This window comes from Pan troglodytes, chromosome 17 (genome assembly GCF_028858775.2).
Source record: "Pan troglodytes isolate AG18354 chromosome 17, NHGRI_mPanTro3-v2.0_pri, whole genome shotgun sequence".
In the NCBI taxonomy this organism is placed as follows: Eukaryota; Metazoa; Chordata; class Mammalia; order Primates; family Hominidae; genus Pan; species Pan troglodytes.
In genome coordinates, this window is record NC_072415.2 from 58,826,501 (window position 1) to 58,848,762 (window position 22,262).

At 51.4% G+C, this 22,262-nt stretch overlaps 1 protein-coding gene across 26 annotated transcripts in view; it reads left to right on the forward strand.

The window, feature by feature from the left end:
• CTIF (cap binding complex dependent translation initiation factor) overlaps positions 1-22,262 on the forward strand; it is a 328,445-nt gene that overhangs the window by 211,431 nt on the left and 94,752 nt on the right. For 15 of the 26 annotated variants that reach the window (XR_010151927.1, XR_010151928.1, XR_010151920.1 and 12 more), the window contains 2 exons: positions 11,778-12,270; positions 15,249-15,548. Coding sequence is in view for 12 of the 26 variants with exons in the window: in XM_063795662.1 (XP_063651732.1) it covers positions 11,778-12,270; positions 15,249-15,548 (793 nt within the window). In the remaining 14 variants the exon portion in view is untranslated. The remainder of the gene's footprint in view (positions 1-11,777; positions 12,271-15,248; positions 15,549-22,262) is intronic. The other 11 variants (XR_010151929.1, XR_010151930.1, XR_010151924.1 and 8 more) reach the window with 1 other exon arrangement.

Here is a 22,262-nt window from a genome sequence, read left to right on the forward strand (position 1 = left end):
CCCATCTGTGGGGCCATCTTTGCTTCACGTAGGGGCCTTTCCCCAAGAAGGGCTGGACAAGGTTTATCATCACCCTGTGGTCAGCACTTTTAGCTTGGGCTGTTACCTGTTTTCCAGCCCCCAGGCACACCCATGACACCTGCCTGCTCTCAGAGGTGCCCCAGGCTCCACACTTTCCCTCTTGAAAAGTGTCTCTCTTGTGCTGCCCTCCTCTGAGATGCTTATGTTTGGGACACCAGGGTCACAGCTTGCTGGCCTGATGAAGTACTCCGTGCATACTGATTGAAGTGAGAACGTGTGGGGAGGGTCTTGATGGGTGGGGAAGATCAGGCGCAGGGACAAGCAGATGCGGCACTATGATGGTGGCACCACCTCTCTAGCTCTTGCCTGGTAGACAGGAGGTCCAGGCTGGCCAGGAGGAGTCAGGAATTAGGTGAGAGGGAGCACTGTCACCAAAGGTTTCAGGTCAGAGCGTGGCAAGATGATAGTCACGGCCACATAGCAGGATGGAGGAGAGAGGCCTCAGTGTGGCATGGTCTCTTCATCCAGAAACAGAGACTTTGAAGCTCTGGGTCAAAAATGCCAAGTCCAGCCCCCTGGCCCCTGACCCAGGAGGGAGCTGAGTTCCCCTGCAGTCTTAGGGGGATCCTCCCATCCCCACTACTTCTCTGTCTCCATCCCACCCGCAACCACTGCTGGTGTCTCTACTCTTCTCCTTTTTAAGGGTATTCCTCTCAGTTATGTGGGTCCTTCCGCTACCTCACGTCCTCCAGGAAGCCCTCCCTAACCTCACCCCGAGAACTCACCAGACCCCATGTCTCGCCACACGCTGTCGTAGATGGTTCTTTGAGTAGACACAGCAATTTTGCCGCTAGATTTTAAGATCCCCAAGGGCAGGAACCATATGTTATGTTGCTTTGTGGCTACCTGAGCCCCGACACGTAACAAATACACCAGAGTTTGATCAGATTTTAGGATTGCAAAGGAAGACTCCAAAGCTGGTGTGTGGCTCTACCCAGATCTCAGGGGAGAGGCCAGCCTGAGAAGCAATATTCTTCATTCGTTAGCTCAAATGTGGTTTCAATGAATCAAGAATAAACTATGATGGATGAGGAAGCCACCATCGGCCAGCTTGCCAACTGGTGCTGAGCCTCCAGCGCCCCATCTTCTGCCCCAGCAAGCTCCCCAGTAGGTTCCTGGCTAAGAAACTTGGGAAACCCCAGTAGGCAGGCTTGCATGGAGGGCCTGTAGCCAGAAGTAGAGAGGTACGCTGGGCAGGGGAAGGGCCTGCACTGGAGCCAACAGGGTGGTGGCCCACATGCAGCTCAGGCCACTGAGACATGTTCATTGTCCTAGGGAAGCTCCCGACAACTTGGAGTCTTGGGGTCACTACTCAGTTTCATGCCCAGGCCTTGAAGTGAAACACTTCATTCAGAAAGTTTAGGAGAAGAGAAATTGGCTTGTTCAAGAGGATTTTGCTACCAGGGGCTGCGGCTCACGCTTGTAATCCCAGCGCTCTGAGAGGCCAAGGTAGAAGGATTGCTTCAGCCCAGGAGTTCAAGACCAGCATGGGCAACATAGCAAAACTCCTGTCTCTACAAAAATTAAAAAAAAAAAAAAAAATTAGCCAGTCATGATGTCACGAGCCTGTAGTCCTGGCTACTTGGGACGCTGAGGTAGGAGGATCACCTGAGCCCTGGAGGTCAAGGTTGCATGAACTGTGATCATGCCACTGCACTCCAGCCTGGGTAACAGAGCAAAAACCAAAACCCTGACTCTAAGAAATAATAATAATAATAATAATTATTATTATTATTTAACAAAAAAAGGAGGTTTTTGTCATCAGCTGCAAGTCACCCCCATTGACGGCCAAAGTAATGGAGAAAGCAGCCCTTTCCACCAGTCCCAAGATGGACTTTGACGAATTAAAATGCCCAATCCTTTGCATTTTCTCAGTTATTCCTACTAGATTATTTTAAATAGCAGTGAGGAAGTTTTTCTAGAAGAGCGCAGATGGGTCAGTCTCTTGGAGTGAAGAGCACAGGGGCGAGACGGGGGTTCGGGCCCTGGTCCTGGATGGGCTTGCTGCTCAACCTCTCCCAAGGGGGAAAGGCTCCCCTAGGGTTGCTGTGAGGATCAAGGGTGAGCATGTGTGCCCCCAGCAGGTGGGGGCCACTCAGTGTTTGTTAAATCTGAGTACCATGGTGACTTGGGATGAAGGGAGGGAGGGAAGGAGGGAGGGATAATGATGGTGCTAAATTGAGTATCACTATACCTTTACTCCACCTTCACTCCAGCCCTGAGAGTGGAAGGAAAGCCAGAAGCCTAGAGGTGTGGGACAGCATGGGATAATGGAGGCAGGCCCATTCCCTGGGAAGGCACCTCCCGAAGATCAGCGCACCCCATCCTCACAGCTACCATGTGCATAGCTGTTGTGAGGTCCATTTGATTGATAAGATAACAGAGGGGCAGAGAAGTTAAGTGACTTGTCCAAGACCACCCAGCTAGACCAAGGCAAAACCAGCATATGAACCCAAGGGTGTCCAGCTTTCAAGTTTTCACCACATCAGGCTTTCTCTCCAGATGAGAACTTCTTAGAGGGCTGCTGAGGTCCAGGAGGGCTTCCTGGATGAGGTGCTGGTTGCAGAATGGGCAACAGCTAACTAGTGAGGTATAGGGCACTGCAGTTTCTAACTGTTGGTCAGTGATCAGACACCTCCCATGACAGGAAGCTCACCATGTCCCCAGACAGACCCCTCTGTTGCGGGGCAGCCCTCCCCATGAGAAAGTTCCTTCATTAAGTGAGCCCAGGCTGCATCTCTGCATCTCTGAGCCTTCCCTCCACTGGCCCCTTCTCCCCAGCCCTCTTTTATTAGACAGGCTCCATGATTGGTCGCACCTGGGATTTTAAATAACTTTTAGGCGACTTTCTGTCCATGTGCCTTCCTCTTGGTCCTAGCTTTTCTAGTTTAAGGGCTGTTCCACCACACCAAGGTGGTAAGATTAAAACAGGCAAGGAAAGGGTGACTTCCGGGAGAGCAACTTCCAGGTCAATCAACTCGTAGGGTGAGTGAGACAGCAGAGGGCCAGCTGAGGCCCATCAGCCAGGGTGCCGAGGCCAGCTGTGGTGGATTCGAATGGCCAGGCTTTGGGCTGGGGATAAAGGAAGTCACTGAAGGTGGACCCCAAGCTGCGAGGACCCCATCACAGTATTTCCCTCGGGATGATGGTAGTGAATGTTGGGTGATGAAGACTTTCATGGTGGGAAACTATGCCCAAAGCTCAGCCCTTAGAGCCCAAAATCAGAACAGAAGCCAGGCATCCTGGGGTCTCTTCCTTGACCTAACATTTGAAACAGCCCCTGTCTTCCCACCTGTACTATGGGTGCACAGTGTGATCCCTCCCTCTGCATAGCTGGAGGATTCATGCTCTATTGCTTGGAAAACCCATGGCATAATAATATTACAAACAAACACTAATATAGCACTTGTATCAAGTCCTTTAAAACTCATAAGAACCCTATGAGATGGGTGTTCTATTTGTTCCCATTTTATAGGGGAAGAAGCTAAGGCACAGAGCAGTTAAGGAACTTGCCCAAAGTTGCACAGCTAAAAGTGCAGTGTCAGGATTTGAACTCTGGGGATCTGGCTCCAAAGTCCACACTTCAAACTACCACGAACTACTGTGAAGCTCGGGGGATGCCCAGAGCCACCAGCAGGCTGTAGTGAGGGTCCACGGGCCGGATCTGGGAGACTGCAGGGCTTGGCAGGCCGAGCGGAAGGGCGAGGGCCTTCCCCTGGAAACACTCCACCAGGTTCACGCGGAGCCTGGCGACTCCCCAGGGCAGCCGCGTGCTCTTCCCATGACATCACACTGCCTCAGAACTTTTGAGGCTGAGGATTCTTGGAATGCTGGATTCACCCTGGAACAAAAATAATACCTCGTATTTATAACGTGCTTTTGTTCCCCACAGGCTTTCCTGGGCTTCATTTCATTGTAGCCTCAGACTAGCCTTGTGATCCAGGCAGGAGTCCTGTAGGTGGGAGGCCACCGTAAGAACCTGAGTCAGGGTTGGTCTCCCCATTCTGCAGGTGGGAATACTGAGCCACGGGGAGTTGAGTGGTTGGCCAAAGCTGCACAGCAAACTGGTTCTGGGCAATGTGGGCCAAGAGCCCTGGATTTCCAGTGGGGTTGAGGGGAGGCCTCAGAAATGGGTCCGCAGTTGAGTGAAGCTCAGAGCCCCATAGAGTATCCCCAAGAAAGCCTTTTTCCCTTGGCCTTCTGTGCTGCCGCAAGATGGAGGAAGGTGGCAGGAGTCTGCACGCTTTCCTCCCTTCCCCACGAGGCAGCAATGAAGCCAGAGGGGCCACCCGAAAAACAATCCCCGAGCCCTGCCCCACAGGCCCCAGCCACAGGAACCAGCAGACTGTGGTGGGAAAGGGCTGTTCCCAGCACAGATGGAAACCAAGGGCTGCAGTGGCTTCCGTGGTTTTCCCCAGACGCAGTGGAGCCAAGGCTGGCTGGCCGGATCTCCAACCCTCCCATCCAGAGCCCTCCCAGGCTCTCCCCTCACCAGCCCCGGCCTCCGCATTCCCAGCGGGCCCTGGCTCAGCCCTCCGCCTTTGCTTCTGCACCACATGCTGCCATAGGACAGCCCACAGCTCCCTCCTTGCTGACTTTGGCTGAGGCCTGTGGTCCTCTGAATTTGGGTTTAGTGGCTCAGCAATGGTGTGCAAGCTGCCCTACACTCTCAGAACACTCAGTGTGGTGGCTGAGGGCACACATTCGGGGCCAAACTATATAAGTTCAAACCCAGGCTCTGCTTGGTGCAAGCTGTGTGTCCTTGGGCAAGTTTCTTACCCTTTCTGTGCCTTGAAGACCTCTCTGGAAAATGGAGTGAACAATAGTGCCTCTCTTGGGGTTGAACGAAAGCCATGCCTGGCTTACTGTAACTGCTTCCTACATGCTAGCTATGAACCATTCTTCTGCATCCCTGTGATGTGAGTTTGAGTCCTGTGGCCTCAGGACCACCCTCAGAGTGTGTGAACTGCCCGAGTCCAGGGCCTGCGTTTGGTTTATGCTCCAATATGGCTGTCTTGACTTTCTCAATAGCTTTTGAACCAGGGGCCCACATTTTCATCTTGCACTGGGTTCCGCTCATTATGTGGCCAGTCCTGCCTCCAGGCCAGAGTAGAACATAGGCCTGTGCTGCTCTCTGCTTCCTTTCCTTCGTGATTCTTGTCCTGGGATAAAGCTAGAGACCTGTTTCTGTAACTAATAGATTCACATCTATCTCTCCAAATGGACCCTCAGCTTCATGAAGGCAGCAGCCCTGTGCGCTGGAGTCATCGCTACCTCCCCTCCCCAGACCACAAGGAAGATAGAGAGAAGGTTCTGCCTCATCTGAAGGAAGTGGATGCTTTGGGAGCAGTTCAGAGGCACAGACAAGACACTCTGGTGGCAGAGACGTGGGTGTGATGTAGGGCATTCCAGACTGTAATCATATCAGGAGTCTGGAGGGCTCGGGCAGGACCCAGGGAGCTGGGGAAGGCTCCTGCTCAGGTCTGGACCTTAAGACCTGGATAGGATTAGGGGAGTGCTGAAGGACTCCGTAGGGACAGCTGAACAGCTTTGTCACACAAACACCCTGCCGCCACCCCAACTTCTCTCAGAGGGCTGCAGGAGCTGTGTGGCCTCAGGCAAACCCACTGACATCTCTGATTAACCTATGGGCAGAACAGAGTCTCAGCATGTGTTTAATTAATGAAACAATAATGAACCAGCCTTTCTCTGCATCATTTATTATTCATTCATTCATTCATTCATTCATTCATTCATTCTACAGTTAGTGAGAAAAGTCTTTGCCTGTAGGGTGCAGAGGTACCAATCAGACCTTTCGTCTATTCCAGAGCATCGTTTGGCGAGGTAAACATCTGATTTCTAAAGCTTTTAGTCCATGCAGTGAGCTACCACACTTCTTACATGAACTTTTGCCTAGGCTGGCAAAGACCTCAATCTTGAATTGTTTTCTACCCAACTCTGAGCAAAGAGAGCCACAAAATCTATTGGAGTGGGAGAGTCTGCAGCTTGGCTGGCCGCCCATGGTGGCAGGAGTGTTTCTGATGCATGCTGGCCCTCTCCTCTCAGCGTTGTTAGGAGGGAGTGCTCAGGAAGTAGCTGGCCCAGTGCTGCTGTTGCCGCCATCATGATAATGATGGCTCTGGCAATTACAGGGCCCGTGCGTTGCCTAAGCTTTGTAGCGATGCCCCCAGTTCTCCAAAGAGCACTGAGATCTCCAATAAGTAATTGTTAAATCCAGTCATATGGCGTGTTACAGCAAAAACACAAATCTGAGTTCCAGTGAGGGCCTTGCCACTAACTAGCGGGGCGACCCTAGAAGGACAAAGCAACCTCTCTGGACCTTGGTTTTCTCATCCGTCATGCTGTGACTCATGTAATCCTCACAACTGCCCCTCAGGTGGGGACTGGCACATCTGGAAACAGAGACACAGAGAGGTGAGATCACCCAGCCCATGCAACTGTGAGTGGCACAGTGCCAGGCTCTGTGCAGGCTGCCATCCCCCAGACAGACCTGGCAAGGAGTGTCCTGCGGGGGACACCCATCATCCGAATCAGCCCTGCGCGCACCATGGGTGCTCCATTAGTACAGGTCACTGTGATCCTTGTCTCTGAGTGTTCATCAGCCAATACCATGATGTCCCTTGGTTGACTCCCTCATGAGGGAAGAAAACCTCCCCTCCCTTATACTTTTCCTTTTTAAGCTTCCCCATCATTCTGCAAACTGGGGTGGGTGTGTGTGGCAACTTTTGTTCCTGGGTCCTATATGCCATCGCTCGACTAAGCAGCCCCTGAGCTGCAGAGAAATTGCTGGTGCCTGTGCCTCCGAGCCTCACCGCAACCCTTGCGTTGTCCCAGGTGACTGGGCCAGGGCAGGCAGAGCTCACTCAGGGCATGTGTAGGTGGGCAGGAGTGGAGGTGCCTACGCTGGTAATAAGCAGTCATCACTTTTCCTGAAGGCAAGAAATATGAGCCCATGCATAGTTTTAAAACCACTTGCCCTAGGAATTTTGCTTTCAGAAATTTTTAAGCAGACCTATAAATTATGTGGTAAAATGTCCGACATGGAGAGAACCATAATAAGTCAGTGGCACTCAGAATATCTAGTTGGGAACGATTATGAAATAAAAAACGAACAGAGGGACATTTGTCTCCATTTGGACTGCTGTTAAAACCATTTTTTTAAAACAAAATTTGAAGTTATTCTCCCTACACCCACCTCCCAAAATGCAGCTGTGGTGTTCCGAGAACATTTTTGTTTTTTTGTATAAAAGAGAGCAGTCTTAGAGTAAAACAAGACATCTGATTTCAGAACCCAAAGAATAAAGAATAAACTAAATGAACGATGGAAAAAGCATAAACCGACAATTTCCATTCTCAAAAAAAAAAAAAAGCATTATTTTCCTAACAGCAGGTGTTGCCAGTAGCACAAATGGAATATTAATCTTATCTCCTGTGCTGTTCTTCCTCACCCGAAGAAGACTTCCCCAGAAATAAAGAGGCGGAGAGTTGGGTTTTTGCCCTTCTTACTTGCAGGGCTGCAAAACTGGGTGTCCAGTATGTTTCCCAACCCAGGACCCACATGTCCATGTGTCTGAGACCAAGTGCAGCCTCCTTGCCGGGTTGCTGGGAGCAAAAGCGGCTCATCCCTGGCCCAGCCAAACCCCAAACCCGCAGGTTTCGTGGGGAGCAGCCAGCTGGCCCCTGAATGAAGGTATCAACGAAACCCAGCGCCAGCAAATACAGAAGAGAGAGGAGCTGGTTTTGGCTGGCCCAGCCAACGACCGCTGACAAATATTTGTGAATGGCCAGAGCAGGGAAGCCTAGGTCTCCATTGTTGGGGAACGAGGCCTAACTCCAAGTCTGTTCCAGTGCCCTTAGCAGCCCTCTTGGCTCCTTCTCAGGCAAAGAATTTGGACCTCATGCAGTTATCACCACCGAGGTCTCAGTGGCCATTCAGCCCTTTCTCTCCATTACTACAGGTCACTGCGGTCCTTGTCCCTGAGTGTTCATCAGCCAAGGAGGCTGTGTCTAAAGGCGAATGGGAAACAGATGGGAGGTGGCTGCAAGGTGCTGTGATTAGTTGACAGGCTTAGCTCACTCCTGGAGCCCCTGGCAGGCCCTCTGCTGTAGGAGTGCACCTCACGGAGCCTCAGTTGTCTTATCTGTCAAATGGAAAGAAAGGTTCTTGGCCTGCCTGCACACAGAGGCCAGTGCCAGCAATCACTCACCCTGAGAACTAAGCAAGGCCTTGTGCAGGAAGAAGGAAAAGGGAGGACAGAGGGACAGTCTTAGTGCCTCTTCCTCCAGTGGCATCTGGGTTCTTCCCTGCCCTCCCAGGGCTCACCCAGCTGATTCCATCTGCCATTTAGCTCCATATCAAGACCTCCTTATTTTGAACCTGTTAGTCTTTCCTACCCAATTAGGAGGGAACACTTGAGGTGGACTCCCTGGCTTCCCTCCCACCTACGGATGACTTTCCACATGTGCAAAGGAGCCGCCGCCCAGCAAGGGTGAGCCTGAGAACGCCCACTAATGCCAAGTGGCCTGGGGCATTCTTGGCCATTGCTATATTGTCACGGCTGGCTGGCTCCAAGCTCTTTCGAACCAGGAAGACATGGAATTCCAGGTCCCTCCAGATTTCCAAGAATGAACAGCAGAAGCCCTGCAGGAGCCAGCTGATTTCTTTCTGGAGCCCCTGACCACTAGCCATATAGCAATTACTTCCTTCCCCCTTCAGGTAGATAGAAGTTGTTTTCTTTTCTGGGGGTGGAGGAGTGCACTGAGTAGAGAGAGGGAAATCCCTGATACGGCAAGTGGGAAACCAGGCAGTTTCAAGACGGATGTTGGGAAGGGCTTGGTCAACCATCCTTTGGGGACATTTCTTGGGCCATAGCTGCAGGCGCCACAAAAATTCTAAATAAGGATGACGAAAGTTGTGAGAATCAATTATTATCTGCCAGGGAATTTCCAAGGTTCCTCTCTGGGCTTAAAAATAACTCACATTGAAAGAACAAAGAGAATGGAAGGAGCAATTAGTTGAAAGTAACTGAGAAGTTAAAGGAGGGAGAATTCACAAAAAGTCACAGGCACGAGGCACCCTGGAGAGTGGTCTGTGGGCCACAGTTTCTTCTGGGCTTTCCAATGGGGGTTGCCTTACACGCTGCAGAATGAGGGCTGCAGCCCTCCCCGCTGACTCAGGCATTTGGGGCTGGGCTGGGCTGGGTAATCGGAAGGCCAGTTGGTGGTAGAATCACTGGGAGGAACCTGACTCAAGGGCCGCACTTTTCTCATGGGGCCCAACTCTTCTCCAGGTGCTGGTGCTGATAGCTCCTACCTGCCATTGGGAGTGAAACTGAATATTTCAGCAATGCCAGTGAGGAGGGGGGTGTGTTTGGGAATGGAGGGGCTGCGTCTCCCACCCAAGTGTCAAGGCAACAGTGCTTTTGCCCAGGAATGTATATCAGAAACCAACAAGATTGAACTTGGACACCAAGGATGAAAAATGTCACGCAGGCCTCCTGAGAAGGGCCCAGGGTATGCCTAGTCAGCAGGATTCAGTTCAGGGTACCAGATTTTTACAGATATTTTAATAATGACTCTTAAATTATTGAAATAAATATAGACAACCCCAAACCTTGGACACTGTATATAAAAAGAAACCTAAGAAGACTCTGAAAGGTAGAAAGAAGACAGACAGGCCAGGGACCTTGGGAACTGAAGAATGACACACTGGTGAGTTCCTGGGGTTTTCCTCTTGGCTCAGATATCCCAGACTTGGAGCTAAAGAAACTGGAGACCCAGAAACACCATGAGGCCTGAGCAGACAAACGGAGCCCCAACAAAAGTCCACTCTTTCTAGCCAGAGGACCAGGGAAGGGGCAGCCTAGCAAGACAGAAAACTCGAGACAGTAGCTACTTTCCTCCAGCCAAACACCTCTGCAGGAACTGTAGCCACACCCCCACCCACCACTCCAGCGGAGGCCCAATGAGGGGCCTAGACAGTGACAAGGTACCCAGCACCCCAACAGGGTGGTGTCAAAGGGACTGTCATCCCCATTGGGGATAATGAGCTACTAAGCTTTTCAATGGTGGCTTTTCAGTGAAAAAAAAAAATTTTATTCATTTTAGTGGGAAAAAATAATGCATTTAACCCCAACCCAGGATACCCTCAATTTTTCACAGATAAAAATGTATCAAGTAAATATTAAAATTGAATTTATATAAGTAATAAGCAATAAGTTGTAAGTAAATAAATACAATTTGTTCATAACATGCAATGCAATGAAGGTCTGTGGTACCCAAGATAGGTCACGGAGGAGGTGCAGAGCTTATTCTTTAGAAGCTAACATTATCTTTCTGCAAAATCTTTCCACTATTTTACAACCTTTGCGGAATTCATGCTTATCTTGTGCTCCAACTGCACTTCCAGTAAAGTTGTGGCATGGAAAACACCCTGAGGGTAAGATGGAGTTTGAACATAGTAGTGCTTTGAGTGGCAGGAAGCAGCCTTTGAGCCAGCCAGAAGGGTCATGAGAATGTCCCTCACCACCCCTTCACTTGCCTTTTGGCCACAACTCAAAAGTTTGGGGTTTGTTCCTGCTGCACAACTCACACCTGTTCCCTGTGCTTAGAAAGTGTTGTCAGATGAGCCTGTCTTCACCTACACCCATCATGTTAAATATTCCTTCTGTATCTGTTTGCTAGGTTGCTGTAACAGAGTACCACTGACTGGGCTGCATAAACAAGAGGCATTTTATTTTCTGACACTTCTGGAGGCTGGAAGTCCAAGATGAAGGTGTCGGTGGGGTTGGTTTCTTCTGAGGCCTGTCTCCTTGGTTTGCAGATGGTCACCTTCTTGCTGTGTCTCCATGTGGTCTTTCTTCTGGGCATGCAGCCTCCCTGGTGTCTCTGTGTGTCAAAGGTTCCTCTTGTTATAAGGCCATTAGTCAGTTCAGATTAGGGCCCATCCTAACAGCCTCGTTTAATTTAATCACCTCTTTAAAGGTGATCCGTCATATCTTATCTCCAAATACAGTCACATTCTGAAGTATTGGGGGTTAAGGCTTCAACATATGAAGTTTTGCGGGGTGGATGGGGGACACAATTTAGCCCATGAAAACTTCTTATAGCATATGTAGTTTGTGGGTTTGGGGGTGAAAATGACAATGTTCCAAAAAAAAAAGTTGTTTGAAAGGGATATAACTTTTCAAAAAACATTATGGTGAACAGTCATTCATAGGAAGGTGCTTGTAAGAAGCAGGTCTGTGTATGCATCTTTGCTGGTACATGCATAGAATATGTCTGGAAGATTCACACACGTGGAACGGCTGCTTCCAAAGGCCATATGTGATGACAGAGTCAGAGGCAGGAGGGTTCACTGTTATCTGCTACTGGATCTTTTTAATTTTGTTCCACATGCTTGCATTCACACATATTCTAGTAAGTGAATAAAGCACTGATTTTAAGGAAAGAATTGGCTTTGGTCCTCTGCAGTAGCAAGGACCTGTCTGCCTGTTCTCAGCTGTATCCCCAGGGGCTGTCACAGACTCTGGCACGTAGAAGGTGCTCAGGAAGTGTTTGTTGGAAGAATGAATATATGGACAAGGCAATGACTTCCTGTTCTGGCGGCTGGGCACAGGGACTCTGACCAGCCCGCCCAGTGATCGCCTTCTCTGTCTTTCCTCTTCTGTTTGCAGGCGGCAGCAGAGACCTCCGGGGGGCAACAAGCCCCAACAGCATGGTGACCACCAGCCAGGCAGTGCCAAACACAACAGGGACCACCAGAAATCCTACCAGGGGGGCTCAGCACCCCACCCCTCAGGGAGGCCCACTCACCATGGCTACAGCCAGAACCGGCGCTGGCACCATGGCAACATGAAGCACCCACCAGGCGACAAGGGGGAGGCAGGCGCACACCGCAATGCCAAAGAGACCATGACCATCGAGAACCCAAAACTGGAGGACACTGCAGGGGACACCGGGCACAGCAGCCTCGAGGCACCCCGCAGCCCTGACACCTTCGCCCCGGTGGCTTCTGAGCGGCTGCCCCCACAGCAGTCAGGGGGGCCAGAGGTTGAGACAAAACGTAAAGACAGTATTCTTCCCGAGCGCATCGGGGAGCGGCCCAAAATTACCCTGCTCCAGTCTTCCAAAGACAGACTGCGGCGAAGGCTAAAGGAAAAGGTACCGGTAATTGAATTTTTGTTCTTCTCTTGCACCAGGGAGGACAGCAAGAGGTAGGCACTTTGGTAGGTGGGCACAGTGCAGAGCCTTGTGGGTTTGAGGGTCTAGGGAGCCATGTACAGGGAAGCAGGGGCTTCGGTCACTGTGGGGACCCACCACACTGGTCCACCACTGCCAGCAGGTAGGGCCATCATGAACCCCTCCAGCACACTTGGGCTTTTCACCTTCCAAACTCCAAGAGGCCGAGGGTGGGCACTTGGAACCAGCCCCCAGCCCAAGGGAGTAGGGGGAAGAGATGCATGCCTGGGAGTGATGGGGGAGGTGCAGGGAGCATATTCTAGGGTTAGATATTGTTTGTGCTGAAGAGCGCTTGGGGAAACATGGAGCTTATGAAATAAGAACTGAAGCTTTTCTACAGGTGAGTACCATCCAGGCAGTGGTCTCTGCCAGAATGGGGAGCAGAGGTGAGTTGTTCAGAGTGGGGGCAGGCTGATTCCAGCCTTCCTGTTTCCCGCCTTCATCACCCAGAGGCCAGGGAGTGCTCTACAGTGCACACCGTAAGGTGGCTCCATTCTCAGCATCACGCAGGTGCCTACCTGTGCCAGCATGAACCTGAGAGTGAGGCCTCCTTACTTTTGCTCCCAGGAGCCTCTTTCTGCACCCTGGTTCTGGCCTGGCCTGTAGCTTCAGGAGATGACCCTAAACCTCCAGAAGAGGGATGGGGATTTGTACTTGCAGCAGTAAGTCCATTGTGCTCACCCCAGTGCCACCACCCCCGACCCCACTGCCCAGCAGGGGCACAGGAAAGGTCACCCTGGAGAGGAACTGTCCCAAGAAAGGCCAACTTGCCCACAGCCATTCCCACACAGCAGCAGGGCCTACAGAGGCTTCCTCCTGGGGCTTCCGCAGAGCTCCATGTTCTGGGCTTCTCCTCCATCCTCCCCTACTGCCGACTCTCCTCAAGCTCTTGCCCCAGAGGCCAGGCCCAGGGTCCACCCTCAGGCAGGATAAGGCAGGTCAGACCTCTTCTTGGATCCACTCTTGAAGATGAGATGCTGCTCCCAGTATCCTCCCCACCAAGTCCTCTAGAGTTCTGCTAAATGTAACTGCAGGGCAGCAGAGTGGAAACAGCACGGGCTTTAGAGCGCAGCTGAGCAGGCTCAGACCTCACTTTGCCTTTGACTGGATGGGTGGTCTTGGGCAAGTCACCTAATCTCCCTGAGCCCCAGTTACTTATCTGTAAAATGGGTGTTAATACTACACACCTTGCTGAGAGACTGTGAAGTTTAAATGAAATAACGTGTACAGATATGTTCTTGTGGGTATTCCTATTCTATATGCAGACCACTGTTCCTGCCCTGGGGCCCAGATGGTCTGAAGAGAGGGGTACATGGGGGAATGGAACAGAGAAGGTAGACCTATAGCACCTATAGATCAGTTTCAAGGACTCCACTCAGGTGAGGCCTCCTGAACTCCTGGACCAAGAAGACATGGGCTCAGGCTCAGGCTGGGTCACTCCCCACTCTGCTAGTTGCTCACTCTAAAAAAGGGTAAATCCTAGGTGGCCAACCAGCCACATCCTAAACATTTTCATCAGGGAGAGCAACACTTTCCTTCTCTCTTTCAAGAGACAGGTAAAGCGTGAGATGTTTCTTGGGGTGGGGATTTGTGTCCTGTTAACTTTACCCAGGGACTCAGAGTAGCCTTCCCTGAAGAGGTGGTTGGGTTTGAGGAGAACTAGGCCACCCTATTCCTTCACCCAGGATTCAGCCCTTTCTTTTTTTTTTTTTTTTTTTTTTTGAGATGGAGTCTCACTCTGTCGCCCAGGCTGGAGTGCAGTGGCCCAATCTCGGCTCACTGCAAGCTCCGCCTCCCGGGTTCATGCCATTCTCCTGCCTCAGCCTCCTGAGTGTTTGGTTCTCAAGCCAGAGACTAGCTGCCCTTGGAACTTGATCCCACCATGGAAGGGCTCAAGGAAAGCTATAGATTTTATCGTCTAACCTCACTGTGTTACCTATGAGGAAACTGAGGCCCAGAGAGTGAAATCACTTACCCAAAGCCACACAGCTAGAGGCAGAGAGTGGGATCTAGAGCCTTGATCTGTGCCTTCTAGCCCAGAGCTTCTATTGTCAGGGACAGAAGACCAAGCTTGGATCTCATTTCATGACCCTGACCCTGCCCTTCCAGCCAGATCTCACTTCCTTGCAGTTAAGTTGTTCCCATTCTTGGCCACCAAGAATGAGTCAATACAATAAGATGACATTTTTTTCTTCTTCAAGCCCCTGGTCTGGTCCTAGTTGCAGTGAAATCTCATAAGGCTGTAGGGCTTTTTACTTGTAATATCCCTCCTAGAAGCCCAACTGTTTTAGTGGCACATGGGAGGATTCCTTGGTGTGTGGCATATGTCTACAGAAGACCAGCACAGTCTCCACAGGACAAAAAGCCAGGGCTGTGCCCACAGGGGGCCCTATGCCCAGAGAACAAGTCATCGTTGGGCATTTGGAGCTGAGGGTGTAGGGGACAAGGTGGCCACTGCCTGGGCCGCTTTTAACCACCACTGCAGGCATTTTGGATCTGACCTGCCTTCCTGACCAAGTCTTCCTACCCTCATTTTCTCTTTGGCCCGATTTCATATTTGTTATCTTATTTCCTCTTTCATAATTTCCATTAAATCATTTCTAGATTAAGATATTTGATGGACAAATAAACAAAAAAAGCCAATGTATATGAGAATCCTGGGTAGGAGCTAGAACCCAAAAACAGTATCAGCCCTGGATGTCATAGGGGCCAAGAAAAAAGGCAACAAGGAGCTTTTGGCGCATGAGGGGTCTTTGGTGGAGGTTCCCAGAGGGACCAGCCCTCAGATCCAGGAAAGTAGTCCTGGTCCTGCTTTCTGGGGGTGGCCACCCTCTTTCCACCAGGCCACCCCTGCACAGAGACCTCGGCTTCACTCAGGCACATTCATTTGTCTCCAACACCCCCAGGATGAAGTGGCCGTGGAGACGACCACTCCCCAGCAGAACAAGATGGACAAGCTGATCGAGATCCTGAACAGCATGCGGAACAACAGCAGCGACGTGGACACCAAGCTCACCACCTTCATGGAGGAGGCCCAGAACTCCACCAACTCCGAGGAGATGCTGGGCGAGATCGTGCGCACAATCTACCAGAAGGCTGTGTCCGACCGCAGCTTCGCCTTCACCGCTGCCAAGCTCTGCGACAAGATGGCGCTCTTTATGGTGGAGGGGACCAAGTTCCGGAGCCTGCTCCTCAACATGCTGCAGGTAACTGGACGCCGGCCACCACCGCCCCACGCCCCCTGCCCCTCTGCGTTCGGTGAGTTATTCCTAGCGAGAAGGCTGCGAGTTCTGGCCACAGTTGGACTTTTCCCAAGTTCCGCCCTTGCCCGATTAATTATAGAAAACACAAAGGCAGTTAAGGGGCCAGGAATGAGCGGCTGGATTTGTGTGTGTTTATGTGTGAGCTCCCTGGTTACAATGGACCAATATAATTTTATAGGTGCTTTATGTTTAACCAGCCTTTCCCACTTTCTATTTTCATAAGAGGCTGGCTCTTCGTCTCAACCTGGCTATGTGCTTTGACCTCTCCACATCCAAGCAGACATGAACTTGCTGTGGACTTCTCTTTTCCTCCTCCTTCCACCCAGGGCTAGGTCCTTAGACCTTTGCAGATATGCAGTTGATCATCGCTGGTAGTGAGATGGGTTTGAGTAAAGCCACACATGAGCAGAAAAAGGATAGTCTGTTTACCAACACACTATGGCTCCTGGGCAGAGGGAAGTCGCGGTGATGCAAGACTGTCTTCATCCTTGCTCTTTCCCTCTTAATATCCCTTCACCTCTGACAGTGTAACCCCACCCCTGATCATTGCTTCCTCCATGGAGGCCCACGTCCAGTGGTTCTATCAGCATGAGTGTGTCGTGGGAGTAGGCGCGTGCACTTGGACGGAGCTTAGCAATGTTTCATCTCACAAGTACCTGCTTGCCTGTATGGGCAGTAGCAGATGAGCTGGTGGCCCCAAAACTGGTGATATCAGGGAGAGATAGCAGGGTCATGGGATGGTGGCCACATCAGGTCCTGGGACTGTCCTTGGAGACTCTTGGCTGGGGGAGAGCCATGTCTCCTTTCCTCCTATTTTGTATTTTAGAGACTAGTTAAGATACAAAGTGAGTTTCTGGTCCAGATGAGATAAAATGGTAGTTTCCAAGTAATGAAGTAGAATGGCAGGCTATAGGGCCATCTTAACTAGGGTGACCATACAATAGATCATCCAAACTGCAACACTTGTGAAAGTCAAAGGGGGTTCAGTTCATAATTATGCCTAGACAACAGGTGTAAACAAGGGCATATGGCCACCCTCACCTTAACCATGTGGTTCGCAGTCTGCCGTCTTCCCTAAAAGCTGGGAGGAAGTTGCCGCCAAGGCCACCTCCACATGCAGCCGGCAGGGCTCCATCCCCACCCACCCTCTCCTCTGCATGTGAGTTGCACTCACTGCAACATGAGCCCTCCCTGGCCAGCCTGGGCTGCTTCTCTCCTGCTCCAGGCCCTGATCAGGTTCCCATTCCTGGATCGCCCACACTCCCCTGGTGACGAATTCCCACATTACCTGAGGGATTTGCACATGGGGCATGTTCCTCGCGGGCCGGAATGTCCTGGGAGCGTGTGGAGAATGGCGGGCAGAGAAGCCTGTCTGCCACAGAGCACCCGGCACAGGGGAGTCAGGGACAGCATCAGCCTATGGTCTCGGCTTTGGGTTTTGTTTTTCAAAAAAGGGCCAGGATGGGGCAAGAGTTCTAGACAGTGGTTGCCAGCTCCAAGTAACCCAGCCAGACCCGGTGGCAGACAGGCACCCAGGGCATGGGGCACTTGGGGAGGGCAGCTGGCTGCAGGGGCCATCTCAGATCGGGTATTTCTTCCAACCTGCCGTGGTAAGGGTGGCCTCACCCACAAGTGTCCAGCGGACCATCAATCCTTGGGAACAGTCAGCCACAAAGGGGGCCCTATGGCCCCTGCACTCACCTCTCAATCAACCACAAAGTGCACTGGCTTAGGACAGGCTCCAGATGCCCCAGCAGGAAGGGAACCTGTTTGGCTCCGTTTAACTCAACAAAGTCCTCTGCATTCCCCAGTTAAGAACTTCTTGTGGGATTAGTGTGCTGAGAGACAGTTTGGCAAACACTACAGCAGGGAAGAAAACACAAAATTGAAAGCTGGGAAGCAAGGATTCCAGACCTGATTCGTTTGTCATCCGTTGGAGCTTGGCCTCTATAGTTCCCTGGGAAAGTGCAAGCAACAGCCTTCGTCAGTGTACCCTCGATTTTGCACTGCTGGAGATGAGCCGGGGTCTCGGGCAGGGGCACGAGGGACCCCGTTTGAGCCTTTCCCTTTCTCATGCTCCTGAGGCCTTGCCACTAGTAGGAAACTGTCCTAGGTCCCCCTGAGTCCTCACAAACCCACTCACCCCATATAGTGGCTCCATGGTAGGTCTGTCATGAGTGATGCAGGCTTTGGGACCAGCCCAAGAGACCTAGTTCTGCAGGTGCCACCTTGTCTCTGGGGCAGAGAACTGGCACTCCACATCCTGCTCCCCACCCCCCATCAGCCAGGCTGAACCTCCCACTACACCCTGCATGGACGGACTCTCCCCCAGAATTCACTTCTCTGTCCCACTCTGAGCATGCACCTCCCCCTGAAGCATCTCACACTCCTACTTCAGGTGGTGCTGGGGCCCCACTTTCCAAGAAACACTGGCCCTTCCTCCTGTCCCAGCACCTCTCATCCTGAAGCCACAATGTTCAGTCACCCTCCTAGTATTCACTGAGTATTTCTAGTGTGCCAGGCACCAGCCTGGGGACTGAGGATACAGCAGTCAGTCACTGGGCACAGCTTTGTCCTTAAAAGGTTTGCAGTGAAGGAGTTGAACTTAAACCAATGGCTACATGAATCCACAGTGACAAACTGGGGTGCGTGCTGTTACTGCCCCCCATCTTGGGCTCTGGGAGGTGGGAACCCCTCTACTTTCTGCACCTCTGTATCCCAGGGGCTGCACAGTGCCTGGTGCTGGAGGGCCCTCGGTCGTCAAGGAGAAATGGATGTCTGAAAAGGAAGGCGCTGGAAGCCTCCCTTCTCCTGGGCTAGGGGCCTGCAGGGACAGCTGAAGTCCAGGGCAAGAAGGGAACCCCCTACCCAAGGCAGTCACGGCTCACATTCTGAGGTTTCAGAGCAGCTCCTCCTCTCCTCCCCCACAGTGGAGGAAGCCAGCCATTTGCCTGGGTGGAGTATCTGCGGGTCAGGTCTTTAGAAATCTAAATGTCCACATAGGCCACCACTCACCCCTGTTTACCACCTGCAGTCCCAGCTTTCATGTGAGCCGAGGAGGGAGTCCCTTGAGAGTATAACCAGAGGCTTGATCTGCATTCTCAGACCTCCTGGGTGGCTAGACAAGGCCCTTTCAGCTGCCATGGGAAGGCGGGTGGACTGTGCTGGTGCGGGGCTGCCCTGATCCCACAATGGCCCCCTGACTCCAAGGCCCAGAGGACACCTTAACCACATCTGGCTGAGCCTCCTCAGGCCCTGTGCCTTCTCTCTGCAGCCAAGGAGACAGAGGTGGAGTGGGCCTTTCTGGACAGCATAATTCATGCCCCCTCACCACCCAAACCCGAGAGGTGCAAGAAAAGAAAGCGATGGGCTGGGCTCAGCAAAACCTGCTTTCCCTCTTAACACCTCCAGGGATGTCTTTTTTCACCTGACTTCATTTTCTGGCAAACTATGTTTGCATCCCTTCCTGGCAGGCAGTTCTAGACCCGGCCTGCACAACCCTCCCCCCTGCTTCCTCCCTGAGGTTTGCACTCAGCTCCATCCACTCAAGGCCCATCTGGCTCTCGGTCCCCAACCAGCACCTGGTTGGGTTTGGCAGCCTCCAAGATGCCCCCATAGGATCAGGTTCAGCTACCACTTCCACACACAAGTTCTGGGACCCGGCTTAGCAATGCAGGCTACAAAGGGGCCAGGGTGTGAAGCGCCTCCTTAGCACAGCTCCCAGCAGCGGTCTTTACACTTGGTTCTCCCTGGCTGACTTCTCTTGCTGCCAGGGCTTCAATGATGGGAGCCGGCAGCATGGAGGGAGAGGGGCAACCGCAGATGTGGTAAACATTCTGCAGCAGAGGTCTGAGGGCTCTTGCCAAGCTGGGGTGCAGCCCCCATGGAGTGGGAAGTACAGGGTGGGAGAAGGGAGAAGGTCTAAGGTCCTTTAACCCTTCCCAGCCAGACTCAACACTGCTATCTCAAGGAACCCTGAAGCACCATTCTCATGAGCCATGACAGTGCTGGAGACCTTGGGGTCTCAGAGGACCCCGTCACCAATCCCACAGCTCCAAAATGGTCTTCAGTTTTTACATCCAAGCCAATTCCTTTTTACCTGAAATGTGGCCCTTTTATTAGTAGTGTCCTTGTAAGTAAAATTCTATTTATTAAACAGACATTTCTTTTTTTTTTTTACTTTTTATTTTACTTTATTTTATTTTTTAATCATTTTTTCTTTTTTTATATACTTTAAGTTTTAGGGTACATGTGCACAACGTGCAGGTTAGTTACATATGTATACATGTGCCATGTTGGTGTGCTGCACCCATTAACTCGTCATTTAACATTAGGTATATCTCCTAATGCTATCCCTCCCCCCTCCCCCTACCCCACAACAAAACAGACATTTCTTAATGTGCCAGGCATGTTGTCTTTATTAGGTCAGGGGTTCTCAAACCGGAATGTGCATATGAATCACGTGGGATTTTGTTTAAATGCAGATTCTGATGCAAGAGGCCTGGGATGGGCTTGAGATTCTGCGTTTCAAACATGCTCCTGGTAGACGCTAGTGCTCTAGTCCAGGGACCACAGTGGGAAGTCACAAGGCATTGAATGACTGATGGTTTGTAGGTAGTGGCTCTGTTTCATAGATGGGCAAACTAAGGCACAGTCTGTCATCAGTGTGATGGTCAGAGTGGAGGTCTGGCCTGGGAATGTTGCATTTCAGATACTGGCTCTTCTTTAGGTCAGTGGTTCTCAGCCTCGCTGTGCATGAGAATCATGAGAGCACAGCAGGCAGGGGGCCTACCCCTAATCAGTTGAATTAGATTCTCCAAGGACGCAACCTGGGCATTCGTTAGCCAGGGTGGAACACCACCGTTGAGGAGACACCCCAGAGACACCGAACTGGTTCATCGCGGCCACTTATGAATCAGCTGGCTCTGCCTGTCATGCCGCGAACCAGTCAAGAAATACCTGCCAGGTGTTGGGCTCTCTGCTGAGCCATGGGGGAAAACTCCGAGTCTGAGCTGGCAGGAGAACCCCGTTACACAGGAGGCCTCAGCTGCTGAGAACATGCCTTCCACTCCCCCAGCCTCAGGCTCTTCTTGTCGTCACCCTGAACCTCCTCCTTGATGAGATGAAAGCCACCTCTTCTCTCCCGCTGCCTCCATTTCTCTCTGTCCTCAGCTCCTTTTCCCATTTTCCTTTTCCTTGGCCTGGGATGTGTGTCAGAACAGCTATCACATGTTTTAGGAAAAGGGCCTCATTCTCACCCACGGTGCCAGGCTGTACCAGAGGCTGGGCCACACTTCGCAGTTCAGCCTGTCTCCCCATACCCCTTCCCACCAAGGTTCCCAACTTCTCTGGCTTTGCAGGGTCCTGACTGCAGACTAGACTGACTAACTAGATGATGTGCATTGATTGTTTCCGACTTCCAGGAGAATGTGGGCTGCCCAGGGTGCCTGGGTTAGAGAAGGAACCAAAAGTTTCCTTGGATCCTCATCAGGGAATTGTGGTGTGATACAGGGCGGTGAAGGGGCTCCAGTTTCACAGAGAAGTGAAGAACGAGTGTGCCTCTTTTTATGGGACCTTTGGAATGACAGGAATGGAAGCCTGAGCCCCCTCCACCCAGCACTGCCCTGTCACTGCCCTGGGACGTCCACGTGGGCTCTGGGAATGCTCCTTTGCTGAGACAGGCTTGGGTAGTACAAGTTCAAGCCCTCCTCTGTTGAAATGTGTGTGCTCTGTTTAGCCAAGAGGTGTCTGCATCCGAGCTATGCAGAGCAAAGTATTATTAGAGCCGGCATCAGTGTGTCTGTAACTGAACCCAGCTCTCCCTAGCAACCGTTGCCAACAACACATCTAACAGAAGGATGCGATACCTTTTTTTGAAAAAAAAAAGTTTGTCTCAACCAAGTCATAAACACAGCAGGCCTGTTGTGAAAAGACAACACAAAATCAGAATCTGGTGTGTGACCAGATTTCAAAATAAATTGCTCTTCTCTAGCACCTTCTAGAAGACAGCCTGTTAAAAGCTGACCTTGAGCTAAAGAGCGGAGAAACTCTTCAGAGTTTCTGGCTGGGTCATCATCAAGCATTGTGTTTTGGGCTTTTCATACATAGACGCTCAGTTGAGTGGTGACTCTGTGGGATCTCTGGGAATGACTTTAGCCCAGAAGGGGCACTCAAGATTTTCTGGCTTGGCTTTCCTTATCAGTGAATCTCTCAAGTGTGAGACAAGCCTGAAGATGTGTCTTACCCATACCTCATCCTGGATGTGTGTGTTGCCCCCACTTCTACCCGTTTCTCCCATCCTCCTGCCCTTCTCCTTGTCCCATGTTTTCAGGCTTGGGAAGAAAACTGGGCCATTCCTCTAACTCTCTTCCTAAGGGGAAAACCTCGTTCTCTTGTGATTCTCTCAAGGTCTCTGGAAAATCAAGTCATTCCCCTTTGTCAGAAGTTTGAAGTTCCTAACTCTTATCTTTTACATAGGAAGGGAGGAGGGAGACTGATATCGATTCCTGGAGTCTAAGTTTTAAACTCCTAGATGGCCAGAATCCTGGCTGAGTTATCGGCTGTCCCCAGCTCCTGGCTTCATGGTTCATAGTAGATGCTCAGGAAATGGCTGTGGAAGGGAGGCGTGGAGCCATCAGTCATGGGTACCAATGCTCT